At 44.3% G+C, this 19,748-nt stretch overlaps 1 protein-coding gene across 1 annotated transcript in view; it reads left to right on the top strand.

Annotated features, from left to right (window-relative positions):
* LOC135907155 (angiotensin-converting enzyme-like) overlaps positions 1 to 16,051 on the top strand; it is an 80,617-nt gene extending 64,566 nt beyond the window's left edge. Inside the window, exons 13-15 of the mRNA XM_065438818.2 lie at positions 5,472 to 5,603; positions 7,285 to 7,451; positions 13,477 to 16,051. Coding sequence (XP_065294890.2) covers positions 5,472 to 5,603; positions 7,285 to 7,451; positions 13,477 to 13,589 — 412 coding nt within the window. The 3' untranslated portion in view covers positions 13,590 to 16,051. The remainder of the gene's footprint in view (positions 1 to 5,471; positions 5,604 to 7,284; positions 7,452 to 13,476) is intronic.
* Positions 16,052 to 19,748: the final 3,697 nt, after the last annotated feature.

Below are 19,748 nucleotides of genomic sequence, written 5' to 3'. Positions count from 1 at the left end.
CATGACTGCATACCACATGGAGTGAACGAGCAAGTTTGTCTTGGTATGCTTTTAGTTGCCCTCCATGAAAAAGAACTCATCTTCACTGCCGACAATGTGATTCGTGCCTTTGTATGTCGTGGTCACCCTTTTTCATTAGTTTATTGTTTTTCTTTCTTGCTTTGTACAGCTTTCTTTCCCCCTTTTTTTTATTTCTTCCTTATTTCAGCTCTGAGCACGCACTGATAGAAAACATGGACCGGCTTTGAACCGTCTCTAGTGAAAAACTTTATTCGTATTGGAAAATAATGATAATAATAAACGTCTGCAACTCGACCGATAAAATCCATTTTTAGGCTAACTACACCGACCAATTAATGCATTTCCTCAGGTTTGCATTGTATTTGGTGCCAAGCAGAAAGCTCTCCCGGCGTCGCGAACTGCCCTTTTGTTGGTCAGGCGCTGTCCGGCCGTACTACAGACATTTGGCGTTAAAACAAGTGCACATTTGTTCAGCTGTTCCCTGTTTCTTTTTACGTTAATATTACTGAACACTCTGCAATTGCTTTAAGAAAATTGTGCACGCCCTGTCAAATGAATATATATATATTATATATATATTAGCGATAGCTTTCTTGTGTAACCTCAGAAATCAGCAGACGCACGAAGAGACAAACTCATTACTAACTGGAATGCCAATAGATGCCACAACATAGTACATCTTGTTGCGATCCCTGCGCTGCAGTTGAAACTCCGTACGAGCCCCCACTGTTCCTAGTATTTCGGCTTCAACTTCAACTTTCAACTTCAACTAGCAACTGAAGCAACTGAAGGAAACTGAAGCAACTGAAGGAAGCAAGCAACTGAAGGAAATTGCTGCTGATATCAAAGAAATAAAGGAAGAACGTCTTGCAGATATAGAGACCAAATTAGATGCTATAGCACTTCTAGAAAGCAAACTACAATCTTGTCAGACCGAGATTTCCCGCATGAGTCGCGTAATAGAAACAATGGAACAAAAAATCGATGACCTTGAGAACAGAAGCAGGAGAGCTAACTTGATAGTTTATGGCATACCAGAATCGGAAGAAGAAACGAGCGACTGTCTTGAGCAGATAGTTAACAGAGATATCGTACAAGATATCCTAGAGTTGGACCCAGTTACGATAGAACGCGTACACCGGTTAGGCAGACCGCAAGCGAAAAAGACTAGGCCAGTAATTTTTAAACTTCTAAATTCCCGTGACAAATCGGCAATATTGAAAAAAGGTTTTAAGCTTAAAGGATCGAAATTTGCCATTGGGGAAGATTTTTCTCCTAAAATACGGGACATTAGAAAGAAACTGTGGAACAGTGCCAAAGAAAATCGCGACAAACACGACAAAGTCTCCCTCGCCTTCGACAAACTATACATTAACAGTCGCGCCTTTGTTTGGGACGACCAAACTAATGACAAAGTACCCCTTAAAAAAAACGAAGCGGATTCAAGCAAAACAAACGGCCCGCCAATGACGCGGAGAAGAGCTCGATAAGACAACTAACAATCGTAAATGTGAACGCAAGAAGCTTACTAAACAAAATAGAATCTTTCGAAAACCTGTTAACTGATCGCGAACCTGATATAGTCGCCGTCACGGAAACGTGGCTTTCACCGGATGTTTCCAACCATGAAATCATTCCACCGAATTATTCAGTCATTCGAAAAGATCGGGGTTCCCGTGGGGGTGGCGTGGCTCTTCTGATGAAGAAAAACCTTCCATTTGTTTTATTGCCAGATGTATCAGGTGCTGAAAGCGTGTTTTGCAAGATTCTTTGTAACAACACTACTATTTGTGTGGGTTGCTTCTATAGAAGCCCCTCTTCGGGTGATGAGAGCATTTCTGCCATTCATGAGTTTCTGCACCGATATGCTAACAACTGTAGAATTATCCTTATGGGAGACTTTAACCTTCCAGACGTAGACTGGGTAACTATGCATCACACATCATCTGCTTCAGAAATTCTGTTTGACCTAATGTTATCATTTAACCTTCACCAAATAATCCTAGAACCGACGCGTAAGCAAGGTTCAGCAAACAATATCCTTGACCTTATACTAATCAGTGATCATTTTTCTGGGCACCAACCACAGACAGAAATTATTGAAGGCATTTCAGATCACAACATACCGCTATGCTTGTTGCCTCTGGACTGCTCGATAAGAACGCGTTGTAGTACGTCTATAGTAACCAACTTCGAGAAGGCGGATGACGCCAGCATACTAACCCACCTTGCGCACGAATTTCAAGCCTTCACTGAAATAACCTCCGACCCGTCAGTCGATGTGAACACAGCCTGGCTTCATTTTAAGGATATGGTCTGCTACTGTGTAACTAACTATGTGCCGTTAAAAAACAAGCGGCCACAAAGAACAAGCCCATGGATAACTCGGGAAGTCATCCACGCAAAACGTCATGTAAAAAGGATACGTAACTCTATTAAAAATCATGGATCATGCCCATCCAAAACTAGCAAACTAGCATGCGCAGTAGCACATTTTCGACAGACAGCCAAAGAAGCTAAGGAACATTATTTTCATGTAACGCTGCCTAACTTTCTGACAAACAGCCCTCAGCGATTCTGGAACCACTTCCGCCCTACTAAAGACACGTTATCGGACTTGTCTCCTGAGGAAAAAACTAACAACGCTAATGCGTACAATAACTATTTTCACTCGAACTTCACAAAAGATGACGGTAACCTGTCACACTTGAGTAGCAGTTCAACATCGCGCATCGATCCTTTAATCATATCTGACGCGGGTATCCTTAACATGTTGCTCACCCTTGACCCTAAAAAATCATGCGGGCCAGATGAAATTCCAAACCATTTTCTAAAAAGATACGCAGAGTGGTGCAGCCGATACTTGGGCCTCATATTTCGAAAATCCCTATCACAATCATCCTTACCCGACGACTGGAAAAATGCGAAAATCATCCCAATACACAAAACAGGAGACACCTCATTGCCCTCTAATTATCGACCAATATCTCTTACTAGCACCGCCTGCAAGATGCTCGAGCATATCATCCTTAAACACCTAACAAACTTTCTTGACACTCACAACTTATTAACGCCACACCAGCACGGATTCCGCCATGGATTGTCAACCGTCACGCAGCTTACGGAAGTTGTGCATGACCTCGCATTTAACATCAATAACTGTAGCCAGACTGATATAATATTATTAGACCTTTCCAAAGCATTTGATCGCGTATGTCACAGTAAATTATTAACAAAATTGCGAGGTTTTATTGGGGATGGGGAAATTTTAGACTGGGTAACAGATTTCTTAACAAACCGGACACAATTCGTACTATTTCAGCATGTGGAATCTGCGACAGTGCCTGTCACATCAGGCGTCCCCCAAGGATCCGTGTTGGGGCCACTGTTATTTTTAATTTTCATTAACGACATAACCAGAAATATTGACTGTAACATCAAACTGTTTGCTGATGACTGCATCCTTTACCAAACAATTAACACCTACGAAGATCATGTTTCGCTTAGCAACTCACTAGACCAGCTAAATGAATGGTGCAAAAAATGGCAAATGACGATAAACACAACTAAATCAGTTTGCATGACGGTAACAAGAAAAAAACAACCTTACGACTTTCCATACTTTATTAACGGCACAATGCTAACGAAAGTTCACCAGCATAAATACTTAGGCATCACTCTAACTTCTGACCTGAGATGGGACGCGCACATTGCCAACGTGACCTCGAAGGCATTACGCAAGCTATTTTATCTCCGAAGATGTCTCCGCCTTGCACCAACGTCGACTAAGCTTCTCGCGTATACTACTTTCGTTAGACCGGTTTTGGAGTACGCTAACACAGTTTGGTTTCCCCACTCAGTAACTAACATAACGAAACTGGAAAAAGTACAGCGAAAAGCGCTGCGGTTTATTCACAACAAGTATAAGCGTACAGATTCACCCACTAACCTTGCGGCTATATCGGGTTTAGGGACGCTCTCATCAAGGGCAAAGCAAGCACGGCTAAAATTTTTATTTAACTTGATTCACAATTATTATAAGATTGACCTAACAAAATACATATGTTTTTCGCAGTCACGATCATCGAGACATAAACATGCACACGCTTTAACAGAATATTCATGCCATAATGACACATTCATGTACTCTTATTTCCCCCTCGTGATAAGGGAATGGAATCGCCTCGATCCGTCAGTCATTTCTGCAGACTCATTATCTCAGTTCGCATCACGGTTAGAATCCACATCTAGTAATCAGTAACGCAGTCTCATTCACATAATATGCTTTGTAATTCTTGTAAGTCATGCTGATTATCGTGAGGGTGTTTACTGTTATTTTTGTTCCCGTTTGCTGTTTTTTTTCATGACGTATTATCTGTATTGCTGCGCATGTCTCCTAGAAATGTGTTATCTATATTTGTTTCTTTTATGTATTCTTACCTTGTTCCTTTACGTTCCTTGTTTGGCTTATTGACACGCAATTTGTATGTGCACGTGTATTACCATGTCTTTCATTTCTGTATGTCCACCTGCTATGGTCCCTGATGGGACTGGCAGTATTGAAAATAAATAAATAAATAACTAAAACGATTACTTTAGAAAGAATCATATCACTGTTTGCGAAACACAATGTGTATGTTATGAACCCACAGTTAACGTTACATTTCCTAAGTAAACTAAATCAAGCAGTGATTTTATATTTCTGATTTGGAAGGTTTCCGTCCATTGGTCCACAGAGGGAGTTCCCACAGAGCCTCAATTTTAATCTAGAAAGCAACAATAACGGCCTATGGCGCCAATTGAACAACGCTGTGAGGTCACGCAGTTTGCTGTGCTTGCGTCCACATGAATAATTCTGCTATTTTTGCAGGAAACACACGTAAAAGGTCCGAGAAGTATGAGTTATGACGTCATCGAAAGCTCCTTTGGCAATTATATAAGCTTACGTCGCCATCTACCTCACGATTTTATGCCCTCTCTTTTTGCGCTGAACTTTGGATTTTGGCAAGTTAGACATATCCGCTACCCTATAACTAACCCAAGGTATAAACCAATATTTAGGGCGGCCCGGAATATAGGTCAACCCCTGACCTTGGCTTGGCCAGATGACGAGTCACATATAATGCTAAAGACGGCTTATGAGTTGAGGAGCGACCTTAACTGTTGTGTTTCAGGGAACAATAGCGACCTATATTTTCGTTTACACGATACTCGCCTATCTTGTCTTCATAACATAAGTTCTTTAGCCTCAATATACTCATTTACACGTCTCTGGCGCTGCCATCAATGCCCACAGAAAAAAGAAATGCGCTACGTTAATCTGTGCTCCGCTTCCGCCATTCTATTTTCGGGCGACACAGTTTGCTTGAATCACTTTGGTTTACAATGACACTATACCAGTAATTCACGCCCGTCTATGTGTTTCTTTTTTTCCCCTATCTTCTCTTTAGATACTTTGTGGCATTCATCCTTCAGTTCCAGTTCCACGAGCACTTGTGCACAGTTACAAAGAAGATCGACGAGCAGCATCCATTTCACGAATGCGACATTTACGCAGAGAAAAACGCTGGTGACATCCTCAAGTAAGGACGGCACTTCGCCCCTAAAGTTTACAGCGATTTCGTTTCATTTCGCTCAATTTAATGTTTTTATCACACTGTCCTACAATCAACAGCTGTTCGTCAGACCCCCCACCCCCCGCCTCCTCGGCCCCTGCTAAGAGCCCTAACAAGCAGAGAACTCACAAGTGACCTTATTGACACCTTAGCAGGTCCGCTATGCTTTGCTGATCTTACGCCGGCGTGACTTGTACTTCCCGAGAAACGAGGCGCCTATATATAGAAAAAAGGAAGTCCGAAATTCAGATGCGCTAGAACAGTAATTGTGATATTGATCAGACGCCAAGGAAGATTGCACATGAGCTGCTTATGACGATAACAGTGGCATTGTTGTAAAACTGGAAGTAGCGTGCTTGTGCGTGCACAAGTGTAGTTTGCGAGTCGCGTAAAATACTAGAACTAGTGCGCCAGGTTTTGTCTAACTTTCACCTGTACTAAAGCTAAACAAGCATTCGTAGAGAACCTACTTCGTAGTAGCAGTTCTTCTGTCGTTTTTCTTTTTTTTTAAAAAGCTTAGGTTGGTTTGTGCGCCTTCTTCGTGGTTGTTCGTGGTCTACTGGTGTTCAAACTTTGTGCGTGTTCCTGGGGGGAGTGGAAGAATTTCAGTGTTGCACGTAGCCGTATACTAGAGCTTCTCGTTGAAGTGCTTTCGGTGATGTAGAGGAGAGGAGAACACTAATGAGAGGAACGGAAACAAAGAAAGGAAAAGCGCTGTAACGTATAACTAATGTCTCAGACTACATTTTTTTTACTAGAATTATACAAAATGCAAATCCAACAATGCAAAATGTAAGTATTGAACGGCTCGGTTGCACTGTTGTTAACTCATAGCAATGAAGAGCGAAAATTCTGCTGTGTCGCACAATGTTCCGTTCAGACAGCTATGCTGCTTAACCAGTTCTGAAGCTTGGGCATTCTCTAAAGTTTGCGTTGTTTAGCTTATTGCGGTCAGTATTGTCCTAAGCTAGTTCAATTTTCCCAGCAGATGCTGAATTTTATACCTTAGCATTATAGCAGCGTATGCACAAAGCATTATAAAGAATGCTTTCGATCGCGTGGAGTTCTGAGCCAATCGAGAATAGACAGCAGATTTCAGTTCTAACTTTCACAGACGCTTGGATAGCGCATTGATCTCTTGCCACTTGAACAAAGCCTGTACCAAGCGTTGCATAAGTAAGAGCACACAATATTCATTACCCGCCGTGGTTGCTTATAGTGACTTTGGCGTTGCGCTCCTAAGCACGCGGTGGCGGAATCAAATCCCTGTCACGGCGGCCGCATTTCGATGGGGGCGAAGTACAACACCCGTGTACTTACATTTAGGTGCACATGAACAAAACCCAGGTGGTCAAAATTATTTCGGAGTTCACCGCTACGGCTACTCTTAAAATCAGGTCATGGTCCTGATGTGTAATACCACAGAGTTTGGTATGTTCGATTTTAATGTCTTATAAAAAACAATCAAAGTAAACAGTTCAACAGGAAGGGCTGACAACGATTTTTGCGGTGCGCCGGGCTTCCCAGGCAGCCCACCGCAATGAAATAAAAAAGCCTGTGTTGCCTTGAAAGTGTAACTGCTTTGAAATAATTAACCACCAAGCTATGTCATGGCTTTGATTATTTGTGCGTTCTAATACGCTCACAGACAGGGACTGTCACTGGGTCGTTCCAAACCCTGGCCCGATGTCCTGGAGATCATGGCTGGCACGAGAGAGATGTCGGCCTCGTCCCTGAAGAAGTACTTCGCGCCACTGGAAAAATGGCTCGACGAACAGATCAGCAAAGAACAGATCGGCTGGGACAAGGCCAACGGTGAGAACTAAGGCATAGTCTATAACAATCCGCATAGTGTTGTTACAAGTAATCGTAAAACTACTGCTTCATTCCGCTATTACACGCGCGCATCAGTGGTGCAGTACGCAACAGCGTGCGAGAGAGAGAGAGAGAAATAACGTTTAGTTGCACCCGCAAAAAGAGCCCCGAGGAGTCAAGAGTCTTCCTGTCTCTTCGGCTTACTCCTCCCCTTTCAGCTGGCTGATGCTCCTTGAAGCTCAGCGGTGTCCGCAGGGCCATGCGGATGACTTCTCTTTGGGCAACAGCGCGAAGCTCTGCCTAATGAACCCTCGTGGCGCTGGTTTGACTCTGCCCAGCACCGGAGAAGTACTAAAGAAAGCTTCGACTGGGCCTAGTTCATATGGCATCGTTCTGCTTGCTGCTCTGTACTGTTATACAAAGGACTAAAAACACAGCCTCATGGGCGCAATGTGTGTTTGTTTCTTGTGCTTTGTATAACAGTATAGCGCAGCCAGCAGCGCGATATTAAAGAACTATCATTGCAATTAGCATTCTTCGAGTGATTCACGCACTTTCCCTGGTGCTTCTTTGTCTCTATGTATTTTTCTCTGTAACCGTTCTCGCACCAACTCGGGTTACTGAGTAGTCCGTTTGATCTAATGCGCACAGCATCGGGTTGCTGCGCCGAGGGAAGAGGCTTCGAAATCAACCGTCGGACCAACTTGAGTCATTCTGCACGCGTCACTCGGTGTGTGCCACTCTTTAATGAACCTCTCTGACATCAACTTGAGTCGCCGGACGTGTGCTACTAGCAAGAAAACGTCACTCTTCATTGGACCCCTTTGACGCCAACTTGGGTAAATGTATATGTTTCATCTGCATATGTGCAGTTTTTTCAACGACAAAGACGATCCCTTAAAATTTTATCCGGTGCTCGGCGCAATTGAATCCGCGCCTCGCGCGCACTTCGGGGCGGCACCGCTAGGTGGCGCAGAGTGTGCGGTGGGAAGTGCGAGAGAGTATCCCGGCTGCGTACGCGCTTCGGCGTTGGCAGTGTGGTGTGTCGCCGCAATGCTTCAATGGTAACCACGTTGAGAGGAATACTTACCTCGGGCCCAACAGCGATGCCGCCCCCATTCAAACCCACGTAAAACGCAGAAATGCTTTTTTCTGAAGTAATCCAGTGAACCGATTTTATTGAAATTTGTTGCAGTTGAGAAGCAAAGTTACATTCTGGTGAAAGTTGAGTTGAAAGGAGAACTTTAATTTAGTACATTAAGTTTTCTTGCAAAAGAAAATTGCCGTAAATTGGTGAGCGTAAAATAAAATAGAAGCGCGAAGCTTACGAATACGTAGTAAATCTGCACCAAGAACAGATATCACAGTTCTGTAAATTGCATGCGTTAGAGCATCCAAAGGGGTAAAATCTGATTTATTAATGTATGTCTCACTTGAATTGGTTACAAAGCTTACAAGGGTTTTGCAAATGTCCTGTTCAGATATTATTGTGTACTTAAGAGCCATGTATATTACATATATTTTATCCGCTTTAGAAGCACTATAAGATGAAATTTACAGATTTGTGATATCATTTTTCATTTCTGAGCTACAGAACTGTAAACATGATACTTTCGTTCTTTATTTTTTGAAAATTTGTGATATTCAACAATTTTTATTAAAACATCGATAATATAAATCAACAGTCCGCTTCCAGCAGTCATAGAACTTTGCTTCTTCTTTCAATAGTAACGAATTTAATTACCACCGGTCCGGGTTTATCTCGAAAAAGCCATTATTCGTTTTATATGTATTTGAATAGGCGGCATCGGAGTTGAGCCAGCGCTAAAGCTACCTCTTAACGTTGACAATTATCGTGAGGTGGGTTCTACCCTAATTCTTTATTCCGGTTATATATGAATAATACCAGTGACACACGGCCACTTTCAATAGCGATCGAGCCCGATTCGGGTCGAAATTCTCGACCTCAATTGGCTCCCTTCCCCAACTTGCGCAAAGGAACCAAGTGCGACCGAGAAATTCGATCCCAATCGAGCTCGATCGCGATCGGAAATGTGCTATGTCACATCCGTATAATACCGATGTCACATGGTCACGTTTAATCGCGATAGGGCCCAATCCCGATCGGATTCCGCGATCACCATCGACACTGATCGCAGCTACGCGTTCCAATGATCCAGACCGAGTTTGGGTGAGCTGAAGCGCACCATTGGTCGTTAGTGGGTCTCAAATCACTTCTTAAGTTTGTCGAATATGCTGCGAAAAATCGTAGTATAAACTGCCTGTTTCTTCTTTTTTTTCAAATATTATTTGGTTTGTCATTGGGGGTAAGGCTATTATCGTCTGCTGATCGTCTGCAACTCTCACAACTACATGGTCGTCAGCAACGTCGTCGTCAATCTACCATCGCGACGAAGACGCCCGATTGCGATGCACGGATCGCGATTCTCTGGATCCGGTCGAGGCCGATCGCGATTGAAAGTGACCGTGGAGCGGCACATGACACGGATCGCGTTCCATCCGGATCAGGCCCGATCGCGATCGAAAGTGACCGCGTGATTGTAGCTGGCATCCATTTTCAACGTTAGTGCATGGCCGTCGAATTCAGCAACTTCATTCTGAAGTTTAGCTAACTTTTTTTTTGGTAACGTTTTGTCGCAGCAGAACTAAAAGGCTTCCTCCGAAGACGAAATTTGTTGCCCCCGCTATCAAATGTTGGTGCTTATCGCGCTTCATAAGAAACCGAATTGCGAGAAGGCACTGAAAAAGCTTGTGCAATAAGTATGGTCCTGAAAACGATTCACTGCAGCAAACGTACTTCGATCTGGCTCCAGAAGTGCTCCTCAGGATCTTGTAAATAAGCGTGTTCTTTAACAGTATTAAACAAGTTGGTAGTTTGCGCCACATACGTCCGCGTCTTGTTCCTTATGTCCGTCAGTGCAACACGAAGGGCAATGCAATCATGAAGGAGTGTCATAAAGCTGAAGCAATACAAATCTCCGAATGACCACAGTTTCAAAATAAAGGTGCCTTCAGCAATACGGTATGTCACTACGTATTTTGAATGCTAACCTCAATAACGTCGACATTCATGGTAGGAAGGATATTTTATCATAAAAAGCTGCATATAATGCGTGGCGAGATTTGGGAATAGGAAAAAGCAAAAAAAAAAAGATTCATCCGCGTGTAACACACTTAACGCAAATTCTGCAAAAACGTTCGTTTAGGTAGGCCTGCTCGCTTCAGTCATCCTAGTCCTCCGTCGCGCTGCTTTCGGATAGTTCCCTGTCAACTCATCCCGGAGAAAGCCATCTTCGGTCCCATCGAGTGCCGCACATGCGCGTCACACAAGGTCCTCCAAGTTGCCGCCCATGCATCTGTAATCCACTTTCACAGACCCGCCGTATGTGGTTACTTAGGCGCTTTTATTAGAGCACCGTCCCGACCGATCATCGGCTCAGAAGGCAGTGAAGGCACTTTTGCGTTTTCTCAGAACTTCTGGTTTGCTCGAGCGACTTTAACTGAAGTGCTTTCCGTACACGTACCTACACCTTCTCTCTCCCTTATTTCTCTTCCCCTTCTCCCATCCCCCAGTGTAGGGTAGCCAACCAGACTATTGACTGGTTAACATCCCTGAGGATAGCAATAGGGGCTTGTTGGTACGGCATATCTTATTTTGTTATAGCGCAAGCTTGACAAGGACAACGGAAGGCACATCTGACACACACAGCTCTGTGTGTGTCAGATGTGCCTTCTGTTGTCCTTGCCAAGCTTGCGCTATAACAAAATAAGCTATACCATCCCTGCCTTCCTGTATTCTTCTCTCTCTCTCTCTCTTGGCATTGCGCTACTGAGCATGAGGTCGAGGGATCATATCCCTGTCGCGGCGATCGAATATCGATGGGGCTGAAATACAAAAAAAAAAAGCGCCAGTGTCCGTGCATTGGGTGCACGTTAAAGAACCACAGGTGGTCTAAATTAATCCGGTCCGTCCATTACGGCGTGCCTCACAATCAAAATCGTGAATTTGGCACGTAAAATTTTTAATTAAATAATTGACTCGCGCAGCATGGTTGGCGACGCCTGCTTCCGCCATCCGGTCGGTGTCACTCTGGCTTACCTGATTGAATTACTGGTTGAAATTTTGTTTAGTAGCCGCACATAGCACGAGGAGGGAATTTGAGATGCTAAGAATTAAAAAAAAGAATAGTCATATGCGGGGTTTTACGATATCGTTGCTATTGTAGCACAGTTTACGGCCACAAAAGACCAACACGCGGAAAGGTTTCTTGATCGACGGTTTGCTCTGGGATGTTTGGGCATTGTTGCAAAGGCCTTCGTTGTGCACTGGACATAAAATAGGATGATATTGATGATGATGATGATGATGGTGATGATTCTAAACAGATGATTTACTGCGCAGCTGGACCTCCAGGTCTAACAAGACGGTATAGTTTAACCGACAGTATAGCTTATATAGTTTATAGTTTAACAATAGTATAGTTTATAGCTAGCGCTAGCTGCTGGGCCCGACGTCTAGCGGTAGCTGCTGGGCCCGTTTGACCTCAACAACTACCGTTAGACGTCATTGGCTGGTTCCTGAGCTCCCCGGATGCAGCCGTTCCTCCGCTCTACACAAAGGTGACGCCGACTGTACATGATAGAAAGTTTGCACAAATATCCGAAATTTCGACACCGCTTTACTTCGCATGTGCCTGCAGTCGATAAGGGTTCTTGCGCTTACTAGACTTTCTGACCGCCTTGCACTATAGGAGAAACCGTGTCCGATGTCAGACCGCGTATTGCTCCGTGCTTATGCGTGTGTGTGTGTGCGTCCTATTCTGTCACGTAGTGATTCTTGCTGGATATTTTGCCTTAAGAATGGAGCGCGAACTTGCCCAAAAAAGCAATTTTGAGAATTTATTTCCGTTGATTTTATAGTCATTGAATTTCTATTTGCAACTTTCGTAACGGTACACGGTGATACGACATTTGTTAGGGAAAATGTTCTGCGATTATTTGGCTGAATTTACTATAAACATTTAAAAAAGATAACGCGTTAGCACCAAAGTAGAATGCGATGTTAGCTAAAGCCAGCCCCAAGCCTTTTAAAACATGTCGCTTGGATTCGCTTTAAATTAGCAGTAAAGATCAGGACTAAATCAGCATAGAATGATGTACTGCAGAAGTACTTTTATTTTGGGGAGAAAAGCTTAGTACTGTAATAAATAAAGGTCAAGTTTCTCAATCTTGAATCTCGCTACGGAACCTGAGTGCGGGTCAGTATGAAAAGTGCCTCGATAAACAGTCTCATGGATTCTTTTTTTGTGGTTGTTGTGATTGTTTTTTGCTAAAGGGAAGCCTTTTCGAAACATGCTAAGTTGAATTTATGGTTCCTTTAACCGGACTGTATAACTTTCATTCATAAACTGTTAACTAGACAGGACTAAACACCGTCAGAATTAGCCACGTCATGGTGAGCTGGTGTGAAATCCTCTCTGTGACGTTGCCACCGGTCTCTCGTTCTGGCATAGCGTATAAGGCTTAACAAGCCTTCTCCAATGGTAGCAGTGGCGCCATCGCTATTGCGAAGACGTAAGCCTACGAACGTAACTTAAGGTAATATTCCTCCTTAGCGTCCTTTTAACCGCAACTTCGCCGAAAAAAGCTTGGTCGTGGCACCTGAGGACGTCGCAATATGCGTCATAAGCACCAAAGCGTCTCGTGGAACCAGTGGTGTCATCAAGTTTAACATAAAACATTCAAAATTCAAAGTGTCACCTTGTTACCCGCGTCAGCTTATTTTAGATTCAGTTTAATCGTTTCACTAGTTGTACATATATATATGAGATGTACCATTTTGTCCCTACACATATTCTTTTCAGTACGTTTTCAGTTGTGAACATCCAGCTAAGTATATCTCTAATTCATGTCTATACATATACTTTTGTTTTCTTTTTACCAAAATTGAATATTTAAATTCATAACCGCGCACTTCAGGTTCCTTCTTTCTTTGTTTTCGCAGTCCAAGACTACATGGGTTCACCGTCATTCGCCAACAAAGTCGATCTATCAGCGGGAGCCGTTCTGGCATCTATTCTAGCCGTCTTTTTCTGCTGGAAGAACAGCTCATTATGATGCTCCGGACGCCGCAAGTCTATCATTGTCGCAGAACCGGAATACGGCCCACGAGAAGTCGCCTCGCTGCTGTCTCTTGCAGTGACAGCACCGAAAGAGCACCTTATGACTTTCTTTTTTATTTTATTTCCGTTTTATTCGAATGTCAGCGCTTCATTTTCATTTCGTTGCATGAAAAGAAACTTAAAACATAACGCATCACTCCATGAGTTTTCAACGCATGCATCTTGTTTTGAGAATCGTACATATGTCGTTACTTCTAGTCCTTTTTCTTTTTGTTTTATTGCATTAATATCTGTCATCGCTATATTTTAGAGCCTTTTCAACGCGACCTCGCATCTTTGCCATGCGCAAGCTCTTTGGCGAGGAACGCCGACTGGTATTGAACTAAGGAATGAGCTTCCTAGTCCTATAGACACTTACTTCCTCAAGTCTTCTTTTTTTTTCGTCTTGCCCTACTTGAAGCACGTATCCGAGAGCGACAAAAATATCTAAAATCAACAGCACTGTTGTACTCTCTGAAGTTTTTTTTCTCCTAAATTTCATTTATGAAATAAGAGCAGTTGCTGTGACATAGTTACTAGATCGAACGAGACTAACGGGAAAAAGTGGGATAGGACACGGCGCTATTCTTGAACTGACATATTCCGAAAAACATGCCAAGAAGTCACCGTATACGCTCAAATAAATGCCTCTGCCTGCGCATTTATTTGAGCATACGGTGGCCTCTTGGCATGTTTTTTCTGACTAAAGCTTGTCAGTTGAAGTCTAGCGCTCTGTCCAGTCCCCCTTTTTTCCGTTAGTTTTATTCGCGCTAGTAACCATGTCACAGCGATTGCATTAACACCAACAAGCCCGACTTTCTGCGTTAATGAAATAACAAGAGCTTTTGCAGCCTATGTAGCTTGTGTTGTAAGCATTGTATAACATATTCTAGCTGAATTGATTGATTGATTGATTGATTGATTGATTGATTGATTGATTGATTGATTGATTGATTGATTGATTGATTGATTGATTGATTGATTGATTGATTGATTGATTGATTGATTGATTGATTGATTGATTGATTGATTGAAGACCTTAATATTCCACCAAGCTGGGGTGCCCGCCTCTTAACCTACACGTGGCAGGGGGGAGGACGAAGCAGTCCCCGCGCGTTGAGGACGGTGAGTCTTCACGGCCTCAACTGCCAGGCGGATTGCTCGACGCTGGTCGTCTTCAGCCTCGCTCTGGAGCAAGGCCTCCCAGGCTTCCCTACTGTCAATGTTTTCCCTGGCCCCTGGGGAGCCAGCACACTCTCATATTATATGGTCTAGCGTGCCTTTATCTACTTGTGAAGTCACCAATCTCGTAGTGCCTCTACACTGGTATCATTACTAGCCCCTAGACGCTCATAATGGAACGCGTGAACGCACTATTGACTGCGCTGATAACAAGGTTGTCGTCCAAATAAATAAGACATTTTGTTTAATTCGGCAAGTAGCATTTCATTATTACTATGCTTCAGCCATGAGTCGGATAGATTAACACGGATAGTAAAAAAAAAAAAAGATGTCAGGCCGTGCGGCTGCTTAACTGGAGACAAAATGTATAGTTCAGTAAAACGATCACGTTATGCAAAGGCATAATATAAGACTCGGTTATATTAGCTATCGAGGAGCAACAGCTGTACCACGATTGTGTTTTCTAAAGATACGAACACGTTGTGCTGCCAAGCGTGAATTCTGTCCAATAATTCCGTTTCTCACTAAATACGGATGCGTGTTCCTGCGAAACACGACAGAAGTAACAAAAGGCTGCTTGCGTTGATGTTCAACGAGTACGCCAGTGTTATAACAGAATTTGTATTCGTATTTTACTTAATGCGCACAAAAACAAGTACACAAGAAAGGAAGACGAGATATACTTTCTTGTGTCCTTGTTTTTCTGCGCTTTAAGTAAAATAGTACTGCATACAAACTCGCCCAAATTTGAATAGGGTTTGTGCGACACTAGGCTGTGCCATCTTTCGTCGGCAGGACAAGTTCTCGGACAACGTTTCCGCAAAACTCATCAATCTTTCTTTTATTAGGTAAGAAAGCAAGGCATGGTAGCAAGTCTCTCACGTGTGCACAAAGGAATGTTGAAATTATAGTAAAACAGTATGTTGTAGGACGTCGTCAAAATGTACGCCGATATACGTATAATGTGCTCACTTTCTAGGTATTCTGAACTCTTCTAGCTATATCTGAACTCTGTGCCATGATGTGTAGTATTTACTTAGTCAACTGCAATGATGTTACTGGTTTATTATAATGAATGGTCGACGCTTGAGCTACATAAGTGCAGCCTCGTACTTCTATTTCTTGTACAAAGAAAATAGTGTAAGAATTTTCTTTTAGTTTCTGCAGTATTTAAAAAAATTATGTGCGTTGCATTGGCGAAATCAGAGAAATAAAAACATGTTTATACATTTTCAATCTCTGTCTTACTCGCATTCACTAAAAATCCCTACAGTGCTTTACCTGCACGCAAAAAAAAAATTATAATTACGTCGATCAAGCAACGGCATTAACATTTCTGGTGTGTATGAGGATTGATACAGTTGAATGAAAGTTGTGGGGATGCGCGACCCTCGCGCCTCCCCTGATGTTTTTCCCGCATAGCGCATCTCCTGTAGTGCGGCTTCGCCGCACACGCGGCGGTCCGAGTGGAACAGGCGCAGTGCGAGAGATGGCGCTGGTGTTGCGCGCCGCGAGGTTACTTGGGCGCCGAAGGGAAGGCGCTCGTTCTCTTGGGTTCCAGATAGCGAGCGGGACGGTCGTGCCCGCACGTGCAGCGCGGCTCTTTCCCGGCGGGTCGGCGCGCCGCGGGGACGTCTCCCGCGAGCGCGCGGCGACCCAGGCTTATGCGAGACCGTCTCGCGCGGCCGCCTTCGAACGCGCCACGATTCGCGTGACTATACACGCGAACGACCAGGCGTTGGGATCCAGCATGGGGCGAACATATTCGCTCGCTTCCGGTCGCGGTAAGTCGGACTTCTAGATTTGTCGCGCGCCCATCGGCATGTTTTGTGGATAGCAACTCGGCTAGCAGGCACTGATGTATGAAAGGTGCAATAAATGCCCTTGTGACTGTTTGCACTACTGTGTTGTCGTTCCTTTGTCCCAAGAGTACGGTGAGGGAGAATCCCGCATCAGACCCCACAAAGTGCACTGCAGTCTGCAGACAAGGACTCACAACTATGGGCTGTCCAGCCGGCCCAGGGTGCGCTCGAAAAGCACAAGCCTCATGACCCACTACAAACGGGCCCAACTGGGCTAGTGCAGAGTAGGGTATAACCCCGGGTCGACGCTTGGCCAGCGTCACGACGCGTTAAACCGTCGTTTGCCGGCACTTTATTAAAGTTATCCCTACCCTATCCTATGAGTAATCCGATAAGGATCTTGCTTATCCTGTAATTATGATTGTTTTCGCTAATGATGACATTCTTTAGCCCCGCTCCTCTTCAGTCCTTTCTCGAGTTTAACCTCGGTAGTGGCGTCACAGAGGCCGCCTGCCTATTTTCAACCCTCTTCGTTTGGTATCGCACAATGGTTCCAAGCCAGGCTGTTCCCACGACACCATTAGGTTCCGTTGTAGCATGCTGTCTTCAACACTTCTTGCTGACGGCTATACCATCCGCGTGCTTTGGTCGATGGCTAAGGAGGCTCGGGTGGCCCGCACTGCCTCCACCCTTTACTTCTCAATCTTTTTGAATGGAGATAAACCACAGAAAACAAGTCCTTCGAGTGCTTTGTTGTTGGCTTTAACTTTGCAAAACTGACACACGTGACACGTACAGCCGTACTCCCAGATGTCCCTCTTCATACCACCGCAGTAGAATCTAATTTTTCCAGTGCGTTCACAATTGGTCATGTACTCCATAATCGAAAGAATCATGGTAAATTTCGAAGATACGCGAAACACTTTTCTTTGGCGTTTGCTATGCCCCATATTTAGGCACCATGTTTTCCGTTTCAACGCGTTATTAGCCCCGAGAATGAACTAGAGGGGCGCTGCGAGCGCCGTTCGCGTGACGTAAGGGCACGGATTCGCGCCTGTCGTCTGCTGCAGTTCGGGTGGTGTCCGGGAGCCTTCTGCGGTGTTTTCGTTTGTTCATTCTCGTTCCCTCTGCTTCTGTACTTATGGCGGTCGTCTCAAATATATTTTCACGACGTCTTCGTTCGCGAAAATGTATGCAAATAGCTTATTTCTTAGACGACAATACAGTTCTCAATGGCAACGCTACTGTGTGAGACGAAGGAGCGCAGACCAGCTCATTGCGGGCTTTTCATGCGCGGATGGACAACTGCAAAAACATAGCATATAAGGATCCAGTTATGATACCATACCTGCCGCAGTGCAAAATGTCACAAACGCTGGCTATGAATTCTACAACAGTTACCTTGATTTTAATCCGCTAAAACAGGTTTGCTCACGAGTAGTTCATGGTATAATATAGAATTTTTGTATTTCTTAACAGAAACGCTCCGCAGTAACACGAGGACTTAACTAACTACACTGCAGTTAACACCGCAGTTTAGATTCTACCTGCACTACTTGCTTCTTTAACTGCTTCTCAAAATATATCCGTGGTTGCCTGGTCACTGTGGAATACATGGCAATGATCGAGCAGACGCAGCTGCCCGATCTGCCCATGACAGCGTCAACTGCGTTTCCATTCCTCTTTCGAGAGCCGACACAGCGAAAAAAACTTTCCGCACTTGCGTGTACGTGACCTGACATTAGCTCAGTGGAATTCATCTGAATTCACAAGTGCACGCCTTCATACCCTGGACCCTAATTTACAGCTCCGTATTCCGCCCGAGCTTCCACGACGCGACTGCACCCTTCTAGTCCGTGCATGGCTTGGAGTAGCATATTCAAATGCGTACTCTTTACTTATCGGAATGGCCAACAGCCCACTTTGTTACTTTTGCGGGTGCAATGAAACAATCTTCTTTGTCAGTGCTCTCGTTTCAAGTCGCAAAGAGCAGTCCTCTCAGCCACCCTAGACAAACTGGACAAGCGCCCAAGGACAGAAAACAAGATCCTTACATCAGCGCGATCCGCTATGAAGGTGCTGCTGCGGTACTTGAAAGACACGGGACTTTCTGACAGATTGTGTCTGTACACTGTGTGACCTAGGATTGTACGGTGACACTGTGTAAGACTAGGAATGCCTTTGCGGGCTGCGTGACAGCGCCCACAGAAACAGTTCGTGTGCACGTGCGTGTGTGTGTGCTTAGGTTTCTTTCCCTATTTTTATCTTTATCTCTCTCACCTATCGCATCCCCTTGCCCCTCCCCCAGTACAGGGTAGCCAACCGGAGATCATCTCTGGTTAACCTCCCTGTCTTTCCTTTGCCTTTCTCTTTCTGTCTCTCTTCTCAAAATTAGGCGGTTCTTCACGTGTTCATTTAAAGTTGCGGTAATTTGAAGTAGAGCTTATTGAGGCTTACAGCTGTTTGCAGAACACGAAAAGGATTGTACCAATATATATCCCCTTTTCCGTGCTACACGTTCAAGTGACTTGAGCAATTTATTGGCGTTTGTTGCTTGATGAACATACATGACGAGTCTGTTTGGCGAACTGACACAGGCGGCTCGATCCAAATTTTTTTGTGAAATATGCCCTTTAGACCGTTTGGCTGCAGCCAGAAAGAAGTCGAAGCGTCATTCATTAGTAGCATGGGACATATTGAAGTTATGATTCCCCGGCGGAGGGTCAAAAATCAAGTGAAATATTTAAGGCTTGTGGTGTCTTCTTTACGAAGGTTTGCGCTCGAGGTTTTCTTTTGTGTACTGACGAAGCGAATAGTTCTCCCTTTGTATAATTATACAACACTGGATCGAGACATGCTGATGCACCGGTGCGCCACGCATGTCGGAGACCACGTGCGAACTTCACGGCCGTGCCGCTAGATGGCTCAGCGTGTCCAGATGGAAACGCGACAGAACCACCCAGCTACAGCACGTGCCTCGAACATGACGCGCTATGGCGCTTCCAATGCGGTGTGTCGCCACATGGCGTCAGTGCTAATCGCATTAAAGTTGGCATTCATCGAGAGGTGGGTTCTACAGGACATAGAACTCGTACAATGTTGCGCGCTGTCCATTCTAGGCCATAGCTGAC

Source organism: Dermacentor albipictus, chromosome 4, assembly GCF_038994185.2.
Source record: "Dermacentor albipictus isolate Rhodes 1998 colony chromosome 4, USDA_Dalb.pri_finalv2, whole genome shotgun sequence".
NCBI classification, from domain to species: Eukaryota; Metazoa; Arthropoda; class Arachnida; order Ixodida; family Ixodidae; genus Dermacentor; species Dermacentor albipictus.
Note: the sequence above shows the minus strand (reverse complement) of the source record. Positions and strands in the feature narration are given on the sequence as shown.